Source organism: Bidens hawaiensis, unplaced genomic scaffold (genome assembly GCF_021521415.1).
Source record: "Bidens hawaiensis isolate Kalapana, Puna unplaced genomic scaffold, B.hawaiensis_p1.1 tig00029992_1, whole genome shotgun sequence".
NCBI classification, from domain to species: Eukaryota; Viridiplantae; Streptophyta; class Magnoliopsida; order Asterales; family Asteraceae; genus Bidens; species Bidens hawaiensis.
In genome coordinates this window covers 202,033-216,597 of record NW_027494992.1, presented here as the reverse complement: position 1 = coordinate 216,597, position 14,565 = coordinate 202,033, and the positions used below count along the sequence as shown (strand labels likewise).

The window sequence follows — 14,565 nt, the reverse complement described above, 5'->3', positions numbered from 1 at the left end:
TCCAAAAAATTGTTTGAATATCTTAAAAGTTATCCAAAATATCCTCAAATTATTCAAAATATTCAAAACAATTATCAATCCGAAATTTATAAATAATATTTAGTATTTTTCCTTTGAACGGCCAACAGACCTATAATGTCTAGGTACTTTGTACGGGATGAATGGCTAAAGGCCACCGCCAGTTGGCTCAACCCAGCCGTACGGAGCCTTTAAGCGCCTCCAAGTTAGCTCCTGTTCCGGGGAAACCCACCTGCCCAAAAGCCCACTGGTAGTAAAAACACGAATGCCCTCAAGATCGAACTGGAGATCACAAAGATCTCAGTCTTCATTCATTGAGCCACCCATATCTCCCAAGATGTAATTGAACCCTAAAAAACCTAAACTCCTTATCACTACGCTACATTGGATCCGAATCCAAAAATTCGGATATTTGAATTTTTGGATAACTCGGATTTGGATTCCTGGATATTTCATACATGAATTCGGACTTTTTTGAACACAGGATCGTATGAAAAATATATTGAATAATAATTACTTAACGATTAATGATGATAATGATTCATCCGTCCATTATCATCACCACTTCCCAAACAATAAAATACTCCCATTCCATCTCCACTTTTTCAAAACCTATAACCATCATAATCACAATCAATCAATTCATCCATCACACACACTCACCTTCACACCGTAACCGTTTCATAATGGAGATTCGACAGGATGCTCCGATGGATAACCTATCACCCGAACAACACCGTCATCAAACGTCATCGTCAAAGCAGCCTAAAGCATCTCCGGTTCCCGTAGACACCAATTCCGTTACTCAGAGGTTAATTAGTTGTAACAGTTTACCGTTAATCTGTTATAATTAGCTAGAGCTCGACTCGTCAGTAGTTTTTCAAGCTCTAGCTCGGCTCGTTTACTGATTATTAATTAATTAATTATACATTCTTAATTATATTTTTGATATTTGATATAATATTCGAGCCGGGGGTCTCACCTCTCTATTCCTGTAGGGTAGAGGTAAGGCGGACCCTACCGTAGCTTAGCTATCGGTGGATTTACCGAGTACGATGATGATGATATTTGATATAATATACTAATTCCGTTACTCAGAGGTTAAACAGTTTACGGTTAATTCGTTGGCGTTTGATTTCCGTTAGCGTAATTAGGTTTTCAGTTGTTACTACGTGCAAACGAGCTGAGCTCGCTCGTTTAAGCTCGGCTCGTAAGTAGTTTTTCAAGCTCGAGCTCGGCTTGTTTACTGTTTATTAATTATATATATATATATATATATATATATATATTCTTAATTCTATTTTGATATATAACATAAGTTGTAACAGTTTATGGTTAATTTGTTAGAATTTGATTTCCATTAGCGTAATTAGGTTTTCAGTTGTTATTATGTGTAAACGGGCTGAGCTCACTCGTTTAACTTACACAGAGCTCGAGCTCGTGAGTAGTTTTTCAAGCTCGAGATTGGCTCGTTAACTATTTATTAATTAGTATTGTATATATTCTTAATTCTATTTTGATATATAACATAATATATATTATTTAGTTATTTTTACGCTCGAGCTCGGGCTCGTTTAAGCTCGGCTTGATCGAGCTTTTTTCACGAGCCGGTCTTGAGCAGCTCTACTTGTTTGCACCCCTAGCGTATTATCTGTTTTTTTTCTCGTTTTTTTGCAGGTTACAGAAGGAACTTATGGCACTAATGGTATGTAATACGCTAATACTGTCTGTTACTTGATAAGTTGTTAATTGAACGTATTGAGTTTTTATATTGATATATGCTAAGTAATTATAATTTCAACTCTGTATGGTGATGTATTGTGCAAAACGATTGATGCGTTAGGTCTGTAGGATAGAGCGGCTTGAATTTTCATTTACATGTATGATTTAACTAGGGGTGTGCATGGTCGGTTCGGTTATTAGCCAAATGAAGGCATCAGTTAATCTATTTTATTAACCAATCGGTTTTTGGTTAATCGGTTAGTTTGTCGGTTTTCGGCTCGGTTAATTTTGGTTAATAACCCAAACCAAACTTGGGCTAAAATTTTTGCTTACAAATACTTGAAATGGAGGTTAAATACATAAAGTGGAGGTATTATTAATACGTCAAATGGAGGTATATAACATGAAATACATGAAATGGAGGTATAAAAGCTAAAAATATTTGAAAATATGAATGGTTCAGTCCGGTTAATTTCGGTTAACCGAGGGTACAACAAAAAAAAAGCGATAACCGATCGGTTAAATTTGGCTCAGTTTCCTTGGTTTTCGATTTGGTTCAGGACTTCGGTTATTGCTCACCCCTAGATTTAACTATGTCAATAGTATACATAAGTGAATATTGAGAAATTTGCAATGCCTAACAGGCTAATACACTGTCTCTATGATCACTTGATCATTAATGATGATGGCATGATGCTATCTGTGATTATGTATACAACAAGTATATATTCATTTTGCATACAGAAGAAAGAACCAATTACTAGTTTTAAACTGATTATTTTGATTTAGGACTGATTTACACACACTAAATCTGAATTTATTTACTTTGTTTCTACCTTATTGTTATATCTATATGCTTTTGATTCATGAAAAGTGTTGGTGTTAAACCTTAATGTTAGATATGAGTTTGACATTGGTAGTCATTTTGTTATGTATACATACATATAAGAGAGGCATGTAAGATTGTAAACGAACTAAATGAACATGAACAGAGGATGTTTGTGTTTATTCGTTTAACTTTAATCAAACAAGCAATTGAGCACGAATAATTAACAATCGAGGTTTCTTGATCGTGTTTGTTCATTAAGAAAATGAACGTGTTCGTTTATGTTCACTCGTTAATCGTTAACAGTGTAAACGAACTGTTAACGAACGAACAAAACTGAACATTGATGAAAGAAGATAACCGAGCTAAAACCAATTAAAATCAAATGTGAACAACAATGTGCTGGGCATAAAAAGTTATTAAAATAAAATTAGACTATATTGTAATGTAAACCAACAAACATAGACGAATGAATGAGACATGTGTTCATGTTCGTTCATTAACTAAATGAACAATAAACATTTGCTCATAAACAAACTTCCCGACGAACACTGAATGTTTGGTTCGTTTACAAGCCTACCGACATGACCATCCTGTAGTAAAGTATTATCTACTGCCAAAGTTTTCCAGTTTAACATGCTTAGATTTGACAAGGTTATTGTATCTTGTCATATTGTTCTTTTAGTCTACAAACATGTACATCTCAAGGTGTTTTTATAGTTGAATAACATTTGAAACCATTGATGTGTATAGATGAGTGGAGATCTTGGAGTATCCGCTTTTCCAAAAGGAGAGAGCATATTTACATGGATTGGTACTATAGAAGGCGGGAAAGGAACTATGTATGAGGGTCTATCCTATAAACTCTCGTTACAGTTTCCCCTTGACTACCCTTTCAAACCCCCCCAAGTTAAATTTGAAACAGTGTGCTTTCATCCCAATATTGACCAGTTTGGTAACATCTGCCTTGATATCCTTCAGGTATATAAGTCTGTATATAATGTTGTTCATCTCTTTTTTGGATAATCGTATGGAAAAATTAATTATTTTTCTAATTGCAGGACAAGTGGTCTGCAGCCTATGATTGTAGAACCATTCTTTTGTCAATTCAAAGCTTATTAGGAGGTTTGTAAAACCCTTCATTAACTAGTATATTTGATTCCGATTAGGTCTTATTTTTTGGTTCAATACTTTTTTTTCCTTTTATGCAGAACCAAATATTGAAAGTCCGCTAAACAGCTCTGCTGCTTCACTCTGGAGCAATCAAGAAGGTAAGATGTTTATTATCATAATTTACTGTGATAAAAACTTCATATATCTCAGCAGCATTATTTTTATGGCCTGTAAATGAACTGAGCGTTCAGTAAACTCGAGAAGTTCGTTTATTTAATAAATGAACAAAACATGAACAAATTTTTTCGTCCATCTAGTTAAACAAACGACGTATGTCTCGTTTGCTCATTTAAGTTCGTTTATGTTCGTTCATTTAAGTATTTTTTTTATTCTTTGTTGTTTGTCTTCATTTATGTTAATTAGTATACATTTAGTTAAGTTCGTTTGTTTGCGTAGTCATCTAAATTTTTGGGCTCATTACAATTTAGTCTAGTTTTATAATTGCTCAATAGAATTAGTCTAGTTTTAATGTAACTTTAGGCCTAACATCTTTATGTTCATGTTTACTTGTAGTTGATGTACGTTCAGTTATGTTTACGTTTATTTATGCTATTAACGAATGAACATAAACGAACACGAGCGCACTCATTTTCTTAACGAACGAACACGAACAAGAATACCCTGTTCGTTTAGTTGTTCGTGTTCGATCGTTTGTTCGGTTAAAGTTAAACTAACGAACATGAACATGCTCAGTTTGTGTTTGTTCGGTTCGTTTACAGGCCTTATAAAATGTTTTATATTTTTTTATATGAATCGCAACATGTACATTATGAAATTGATTTACTCATATAGGAATCATTGTTGCTTTTATGCGAAATGAATATTAATAACAGCCAACTGTTTCTCAGATTACAGAAAAATGGTACACAAACACTATGGGCTAGAGAAGCACGCGACAACCGACAGCTGATATATAAAACCGCGGGTATTCATTTTTACCAAGACGCTAAATCAAAGACAAATTTTATTTGTGAAAAATAAAATCAAACATCAACCTTTTGTACATCATTTTGCAACTTATTATAGTCTATATACATTATCATACACAACCGAATCACATCAAGCTTAAGTGATCCATTCTTGATCAAAAGTAAAGTTTTCTTTATAAACCAATCCGTTTCCATATTCTAGATCGGTTTTGTCACCTTGAAGTTGTTTGGGAGAACCCGTTTAGGTCAATGGAGGGATGCCTTGACCCGCAAGAATCGAGGCCATTATATGAATCTCCCTGAGCCTACGGTTCGAGACTATTTCCAAATCAGTGTTTGTAATCATGTATGGTGAAGGGAGCTCTTGTGCTTGTGAAATGTTGTTGGTTGTTGCCTTTTTGGCGAATCCGACACAACACCCAGTCATCCAACTGATAATAAAACACGAAACAATGAAACCAGCAGACGTAAATTTTTAAACGCGAAGTTTGAATAATTATTTGCTAAGAATAATATTATTACTCTCATGGAACCGGATGACTGGCTAGACGACTCGGGTAGTCTATACTCGGTCATGGTCCAGTTGGTCTTGATGCTTGTTGTCGGGCGGCCAGTAAAGAAAACCAAAGATTTCTTCACTCCAATTCTTAAACCCGAAAAATCAAAAATTGGTTTATCTTTCCCGGTAGCCTTCCAATAACCTGAGCCTGCAGACCTGTTTGGTCTTGATCCGTTTGGGTATTTTTTCTCTCTCGGGGTGAAGAAGTACCATTCGTCATTCCCGAACAACGCCTTGTCTACCAAGAAACAAGAAACCATATTAGTCTATAGTAAACCCTGCAATAACACACAAACAGCAAACCGTATATTTCCATAGGAAATCTGATAATGACATAAAACCATAGTTGTCAATAGTGGTGATAGCGGGCGCTATAGCGCGTTACGTAGCGATGCGGCTATAGACCGCTATATACTAAATATAGGTCATTTAGCGTGATTATAGTGTTATTTAGGTTTTTTTTATTTTTATTTTATTTTTTAATATAAAAAGTTGTAGAAACTTATTTTTCAGGCTTGTTTATCGACCAAACAGCTGCACCTTCCACAAGTTCCACCGTAAAAGCTTATTTTGTGAATATAAACCCTAATTATTTGCTTAAAAATTTTCTGCTCCTTCATCGCTAAATATAAAATAGTGGTTGCTTATTACCACTATTTGCTACGTAGCATATAGGTGACCTGCCGTTATTTACCGCTATTCACTATTAACAACTATGCATAAAATGCAAGAAACTTACCAGGAAGAACCCACGGGTCGAAGTTATATAAATTGAGTTCACCTATGATCGTGTTAAACAGATAATGAATGATTAGTTCTTCGTCCGAGGGGTGGAATCTAAAACTGGGTGGGAGATGAGGAAGGTCTTCTCCTATCTCCATGGTTCGATGTTCAGTCGAACGGGAGAAGTATTATGAGAAGTATTAGGACTGTTTATATAGAGTTAATAAAGGGTATAAGGGCAGTCTTAAGATGATAAAGTGTCATTTTTGTTAAGATTATTAAATAATATCCTTAATTAATTCTAATGATAATGAAGATTCAAGGTGATAACTTTTATGTTGTTTGCATTGCTATATTCGCCCTAAGTTTGCGGACTGTGACACCCGTCATTGTTGTTTGCATTGATTTACATTTTTTTTAATAAATATGGTCAATAAAATTATCTTCATATAATTAAGTTCAATAAAATATCTTCATATGATTGAGTTCAAGATATTAAGTGACATTATTGCAAAATTAAGCAAGTTAGTGCTGCTGCTACTACTACCACAACTATCACTACCACTGCTACCGCTGCTACAACGACGACGACGGCTAACACTACCACTATAATAATTATGTAGGGGTGTTCTTCGGGTTTATTAATTGGGTTTCCGGTAGATCGGATTTTTGTGTTTCATATTATAAAACCGATTCGTGTGGTTATCGAGTAGATTGGGTTTGGGTAGTTTGGTGAACATAGAGATTGAAATAAACTATTATAATCATATCTTAACTTCTTTAGATATCATTTAAATGAGTCAGGTCATAACGGGTCGGGTTAGGTTAAATCGGGTCAGGTCTGATTTTCCCATAGCATATATTGTTTTGTAGACAATCTTTTTGTTTACCAAATTGATTTATATTTCTAATGTTTTGTTCTTTATTAGAGAAAGGACTAGGAGTTTGAGATTTTGGTAAAGTGTATAAAAAGCATTTATAATTATTTTCTTTTTGCAGGACACATATATGAAATTGTGAACTCACCATAAGAGAACATATGAAATAGAACGTATTCATGAAATGTCTGTTAATTTAATCTCAAACCTACACTTGATTGTGTTTGTAGTCTTTAATGTTCTGGAATATGTGTTTATCAATGTCTAAACGAATAGAGTATTTATGTAGAGATATTTAAAGTTTGACTTTAAAAAGTCAAACACCAGATTCAATGCTAAATACGGAGTACATTTTTGGAAATGTCTTACAAATCTGTCTTATTTTATTTTTAATCTCAAAATAGAGTTTAGAATGAGCAATTATTGCAAAATATGGAATTGATGATTTAAAAAAAAATGTTATTATGGTTTAATGAATATTATTTTAATATTGTATAAATATCATTTAAATTTCAATGTTGTAAAATTCTTTTAAGTTTAAAAAATCAATTTGTTTAAATTTCAGTTTATTTTACCGGTATGCAGAAGTTAGAAAACAAACAACATTCTTATTATAGGCAGCAGACCTTTGTTCCACCTCTTCTTCTACAAAGATCTTCTGGTTAGCGATATAAAACCGAATGAAGTTGGCACATTTGTTATAGACTAACCTAATAAACGGAAATGGAAGAAAACAGACACAGCTTGAAGCGCGTTAACTTAAATACTTTTATTTTTCCTTTTCTAATAGGGTGCATTTCAGTCATTGTTACAGTAACTTCTAATATGACCTTCAATTGAATTTAAAATAAAACCTTAACTCTCAAAGTTAAAACATAACATATGTTATGTATAAAAGAACTTGTATGAAAAAGATAATAATTAAAAAGCAATTTGTATGCCCATCTAGTACTCAAATCCATTGAAAAGTTTGGTCTTTCATGAATTATTAGTTAATGATAACTAATAATAATAATAATAATAATAATAATAATAATAATATATGGTCATTATTAACATTAGCGGTCACAAGTGATGAGGATTGATTTTCTGCAATTGTCAAAAAATAATATATATAATTTTATAATATAGAGTTATATAGTGTGTAAGTTGTTAATTGATTTGGATTATTATGTTACTAAGATAATAACCCGTGTTACACGTGGGTGGAAAACATATCAAGAAACAATAAAAAATGTAAAAAACATATTCAATCAACACAAACATTTGACATAAGTTTTTTACCAGTAGATATTACAAAAGATGTTAAACTATGTCTATAACATAAAAAGAAAATACTTTATAAATAAATAATTCAGTAAATAAGGAATAATATAACATAAATAAACCATTATACCTGAAATAAAATAAAAAGAACACATTAGTAACAGATTTTGTAATATTATTTGAAAACTAAGCTTACAAATACATACCAGGTTTAAATTTATATTTTCACCCGTATAGAGATTTTGTTCAAAAACCTTTTGAAACAAAAAGGTTTAAATTTATATTTACCAGGTTTTAAAATACATACCAGGGTTTAAAAACCGTAGCTTGCATTCGATTCTCCTGTCATGAAATAATAATAATAAAAAGAAACATGTGTGGATAATTAATGAAAAGAGTAGTATAGAGAAAGGAAAATATAAAACAATAAAAAACTTACAGATTGATCCATGAGGACCATCTCCATCAAGAAGTCCTCGTTTGGAGTGTTTGTTATCCTTGACGGTCCATACTCTTAAAACTCTAACCTTAAATGTGGATGGAGATGTTTTGAGAACATCAATTTCATCCAACATTGTAAAGCTTTGAACCTCCATTGTAATCTATTTTAAATCAAACGATAAAAGACTTTACTAAAATAATTCGTTTAAATATAAAATTTATAATTAACAGTTGAAGAACTTACTTAGTAAAAGCTTCAAAGGCAGAATATTGTTTTAATGTGGAGAATGCATCTATGAGCGAATGTTATATACTACACATGGAGATGTTTATTTTTGATAAACACCGTAAGTTCAAAAACCGTTTTAATTAAACAATAAATACAATAAATCGAATTCAATATAATGCAATATACATCCTATAAATAAGCCTATAAATGACACATATAATTTCTAATAAAAATCCAGGGCTTGATTTTTGGAACTACCAAAATTAGACATCTAACTATAATAATAAACCAATTTGACCTGTTGACTAATTTAGAAACCGTTTTAATTAACACATTTTCTTTTCTTTTATTTTTATTGAAATGTTTGCCGGGGATCCATCCCCTTTAAAATAAATTCATGGTGTGCATTTTGTAATATTGTTTTAATTAATTGTTTTTTTAAGATTGTTGTTACACGACTGTTTTAATTAAAAATAACAATTTTTATAAGGTTGTGAATTTCTAGTCAATATATAACTAATTGATCAACAATATTAAAAAAGATTTTAGTTTCTAAAAATAACTGCTTAATGTTACCAAAAATTAATTGTGAATATGTGGAAAACAATTATATGGAAATGTGATGATGTGGAGTCCTATGTGGACATCCTAGATTAATGACATTTGAATAGAATTGAGTTGCTTTATTATATTAGTTAGATTATAACAGTTATGTTCTTATCCATGTATAATAAGATTTTCAAATTTTAAATTGATAGGTTATAAAAATAAATTAATATTAGTGAAACTTGGAAAAAGGTGTATGATGAACAAAAAGCCACAATATATAAACATAATTTTAAGTAACAAACATATTAAACATCATATCGATTAACCGATAATTTAAAAAAAATCATACCTTTAAACCCTAAATAGATTAAAACATAAATCGATTAATAGGAATAGATTAAATATCAAATCTATTAATCGTTAGTATAAAAAATCATGTAGTTAAACCCTAAATCCAATAACAGTGAATCAAGTTGATGTTGTTCTTTACAAAAATCGATTAAACACTAAAATATAAATTATACCTGATAATTGCAAACGATGAACATATTTGATGTTGTTTGGATTATGAAACTGACAAATCATGAAGAACCGGTTATAGATGAGGCGAAGAATCTGGTTACAAACGATTGGGAGCGTTATGATTTTTGAACGAAGCATGCGCTTTTTAAAGAAGAAACGATGAACAATTTAAACCTAGTAAATTTAATAAGTTTTTTAATTCTAACAATAATTAGAATTATTAATATCATAATTATATTAATAAGTTACAAAAATATAAAAATCAATATCATTGATTAAAATTTTGTTGTGAATATGTGGAAAATAGATTTATGAAAGGTTGCTGACATGGAAGTCTATGTGGACAACCTAGGTGAAGGACATGTGAACAAAATTGTGTTGCTTTAATATATTAGTTAGATTAGATTGACATATTATCTGAAACTTTTAACGCTATTACTTGTTAATTTTGATAAGACGTTATGATTATGTTTGAACTGTTTTAAATTCATTATTACCATGACCAACAGTCCAACACCTTTAGCTAATTGATTCCAACCACCACATCACTAATTTTAATAACATTATTAAAAATTTTGTGATGATACATATATTACTTTGAATTATTATTGATTTATTTCTATCACATCATAATTGGATGATTAATATCTATAACATTTCAAAATTCTACTAAAGTTTTTTTTATTAAGACACTAGTTTTTAGAATTTAAGAAAAATGAACGTTGTGTAACACAAATCGACTTAGTTTGATGATCCGAGCCAATTCTTGGTGATCTGAATGAAGTTGATTCGGACAATCAAATGCTTCGAATGAGGAATAGTTTATTCAAATGAAGACATGTTCAAGAGGTGCTCTGATGAAGAGTTTGTGAATTCGAACTAAGGTGATTCAGATATGAAGGTGCTGATACGGATATGCATGTTGTCGATCAAACAAGTTGGTCAATTTCACCATCACTGGCATTGCTACCCCCACCCTACCAGGTGTCACCATTGCCACCACTACTGTCATTGCCGCCAACACACCAAATTTTATCTTTTCATGTTATACTATATACATGTTGTACCCCTAAAGATTTATTTATTTACACAATTAACCACACCAACCTATTTCATATTATACCCCTCAACATTCATTTATTTACACAATTAACTACACAAATGTTTCTTACACTAACCCTAAAGTTTCATTAATTACATAATTAACCCCACATACCTTTTTACATATGATATCCTACAGCTTTCATTTAGTTACACCATTAACCCCACAACTTTTTAATATTGTAAGCCTCAACTTGAATTAATTACATAATTAACCCCACAATTTTAGTATGGTAGCCCTCATGTTCCATTAAGCTACACAAACAACCCCACAAGTTTTTAATACGATGTGAACCGATATTGTAACGAGCCATAACGATACTGGCCGAGTTTCCGTCATTTTTTTACCGTAACGCGTGGGTTTAAAGCAACGAGTTTCCGTCACATGGCTGCCAAGATATTAACATGAAAGTAAGAGCATCCACAATAAGAACTCCGAAAAACATCAAAAAACACGCATAATCACCTGTCATGTCATAAAAATACTATTTTTTAAAAACATCAAAAACTCACTCAATTAGAAATTTTAAAACCACCAAAAAAAAATTGCCACATCATTACCACCTTTTACATCCAAAACCCCCACCACCTGTAAAAGGGCCCACTTTTATCTCTTTTTTTATAGTTCTTACCCAAGAACTTCTTTTAAAAATGAGTTATAAAAATCTTATCCACAATAAGCAAAAATTGATGATGTGTAAAAACACCCAAAAACAACCCTCAAAAACGCCTTATTGTATATGCTCTAAATCGCTGTTACAAACAGTGTTGTAAAAGTCTGATTCCTCGGACGTCAACCTTGCTGCCTTGTCCCAACTCGGCCACTATTACTCGCCAAGGTCCAACTCGGTCAAAAGTCGGAGTACTCGGGATTACTCGGCCTCCAATTTTTTTTTAGTAAAAAGTTAAAAATAACAACAAAACATGATGTTATTTTTTAATTATGTTTTTTTTCATATGAATTATTTTTATTTTGACGTGAATTATGCTTGTCTTAACATATATATAATATCCAATAAATATTTTATGTTATATTTATCATGCCCGAGTACAAGCCGAGGACTCTCCTAATACCCCAAGCACTCCCTACAAAGGATTCAACCGCCTAGCGACCGTCTTGCAAGTTTTATAACACTAATTACAAATAAAACTTAAAATAGTTATAATTATGAGCAGTATGAAAATAACTTTACCACTTAATTTAATAGAAATCATGAAGAATCTTTGTGGGGTCTAGTGACACATCAGCAGGTCAGGTCACTGACGGCCACCGTCCTTGCCTATTCATCTGCATGAAGCCATACTAATTATAACCAAATTCTTTTTTTTACCTCAAAAGCTACACCCCTTTTTAACTATATTAAAAAAAAGACTTATATTTTATGGGTCCTATCAGGGACACCTCATATACGCGTCTCGTATAGGGTTATACAGGGACGTATAAGCCCCAAATATCCTCCTATAGCTCTATATGGGGCGTATAGGAGGGCGTGAGTTGACCATAGAACAACCGTGTGTGATTTTCTTATGACCTTAGAGAGAATGTGCGTGCGATTTTAATCCATAGTAACACATTACACATGCGTGTGATTTTCTTACCTCCTGGATGAATCGATTTTTAAACATTTGTCTCGGTTATGAACTTATTACAGAAAACATACCTAAGATAAGAAAATCACACGCATGTCTTTCCCAAAAAAGACAAAGTTGTTGCACTGTTTGGAACCGTCAAGTCTCCTCAATCGATTTTTAGAGAATGGAAAGATCTTACATTCGAACAAACCTTAAACCATAAGCGTTTTTGAAATGGGCAACTAACTAATATGTGATTAGTTGACTGATGATCATCCTCTCCGCCCGTACAATCATAGCCGGCTTGTGGGTTGGGCAATCCGGACAACCGGCCGAAGCACTTAATTTTTTGGGACACGAATTTTTTTTTATTTTTTTATAAAATAGGTACCGATCTTAATCCTCTTATTAGATATTGGGTCCAATATTTTTTTACTCGTAACCAATTTGAGATAATGGACCTACGGGTCTTTTTATTTCGTTATCCGTTATGACATACTAACCTTTTTATTTCATTTCGGCCGAGACATTTAAATTCTCGAAGACAGTGAGTAAACCCATTTGAGATATTGGGCCTACGGGTCCATTTATTTCGTACCCATTAGGGCCTACGGCATATTTCACCTCGGCCGGGACATTTAAATTCTCGGAGACGGCCATGCGTACAATTAATCTATTTTCTTTTAAAAAAATCATTATAGAAAATTTTCATTAGATGAATAAAATGAAGTTAAAATTACCACTCTACCCTTCCTACTACATTTGATACATGAAAATTTGATTTGAGGTAGAAATAAGATTTTTTTTTTTATCCTACAATTGGATTACACTAAGTTCACTAGCAAATAAAGTATATGGTACTGTTATGTAGAGGTTGCATGACGCTTTACATTGCATTAATAAATTGTGCAATACAATGATAGTTATTTGTGTTAAAATTTAAGAAAATATTTGTTTCACCTTATAATGTATTTTTGTCGGTAACTATTGGTTTGATCGCTGCCAAAATTTATGTTTGCACTTGTTAATACCTCACTAATTGCCAACCAATTTATTTCATTAACATTTTTCACATTTTTGAGGGTTTGACGGCCTGGCTAAAATAACGACGTCCGTCAATAAAGAACCATAGATAATACTTATTTATTTAGTAGTGAACACGATTTGTAATAGTTGTTGGTATACTTATTTATACTTCATGCCACAACCGCATTTAATTCTCATTTTACCAGTAACAACTTTATTGCTACATCAAACCATAATTTAATAAGGGGGCAATTTCATAAAATAGTAACAACTTTGTTGCTACATCAAGCCTTCATAATTTAATAAAGGGGCAATTTCATAAAATAGTAGCCATTTTCAAAAGTGTTCCAATTAGGTCACTTAATTTTAAAAAGTGTTCTAATTAAGTCACTCAACTTTCATATTTTATCAAATTAAAGGTTTTAACATGTTTTTTTAGCTAATTTCTTTTTTGTTTCATATAGGAAATCTTTTTCAACTTTTTTTTTTATGTTGAAGTTGAATGGCGACGTTGATTTTATTTTTAAGTTTTAATATAATTAACGTTGTTTAAAATTTTTAAAATTTAACTACATATATTACAAATTTCGACCCCCACATCTTATCTACCATTTCTTCTTAACGCACAAAAAAATCGATGAGACTCAATTTAAAGATTTAATGACCTGATTTGAAAAAAAACGCATGCTGCGTGACCTAATTGAAACACTTTTAAAACTTAGTTATCTATAAGATATTCCCTTTAAAAAACATCAATAATTAAAATTCTTTGTCTTATCTTTTCTGAAAATTATGTTCTAACAAAAAGTAATAATTATCTATCTAATTAGTGACTAGCGAGACACTAATGGAGAAAGATATGGTCCAAGTTAAGTCTATGTCTCATCGACTAAATTCTACACAACCGGTGTAAGATCTATACACCATTCTCTCTCTAAATGATATCCTCTTCTATCAATATTCAAACATAACAAAAATATACAAAAGTTGTACACTCGAATAATTTGTGCACAAGCTTAACGTAATAAAAA

At 31.8% G+C, this 14,565-nt stretch overlaps 1 protein-coding gene across 2 annotated transcripts; it reads left to right on the top strand.

Moving 5' to 3' along the window:
- Positions 1 to 704: 704 nt before the first annotated feature.
- On the top strand, positions 705 to 4,705 carry LOC143579854 (ubiquitin-conjugating enzyme E2 20-like). 2 transcript variants are annotated; one of them, XM_077063033.1, is made up of 6 exons: positions 705 to 829; positions 1,696 to 1,723; positions 3,320 to 3,547; positions 3,628 to 3,691; positions 3,778 to 3,837; positions 4,588 to 4,705. In XM_077063033.1, exons 1-6 carry the CDS (start codon positions 705 to 707, stop codon positions 4,647 to 4,649), a joined length of 567 nt encoding a protein of 188 aa, XP_076919148.1. In that variant the 3' UTR covers positions 4,650 to 4,705. The 2 variants fall into 2 exon arrangements, with proteins under 2 accessions (XP_076919148.1, XP_076919149.1); XM_077063034.1 differs by lacking the exon at positions 705 to 829 and adding an exon at positions 1,103 to 1,118.
- The last annotated feature ends 9,860 nt before the right edge of the window (positions 4,706 to 14,565 follow it).

Excerpts from the sequence above, each read along its gene's own strand:
- LOC143579854 (XM_077063033.1), top strand. The coding sequence starts at position 705 with ATGGAGATTCGACAGGATGCTCCGATGGATAACCTATCACCCGAACAA. Across the intron at positions 1,724-3,319 it reads AGGAACTTATGGCACTAATG|ATGAGTGGAGATCTTGGAGT; the intron begins GTATGTAATACG and ends TGATGTGTATAG. Across the intron at positions 3,548-3,627 it reads TCTGCCTTGATATCCTTCAG|GACAAGTGGTCTGCAGCCTA; the intron begins GTATATAAGTCT and ends TTCTAATTGCAG.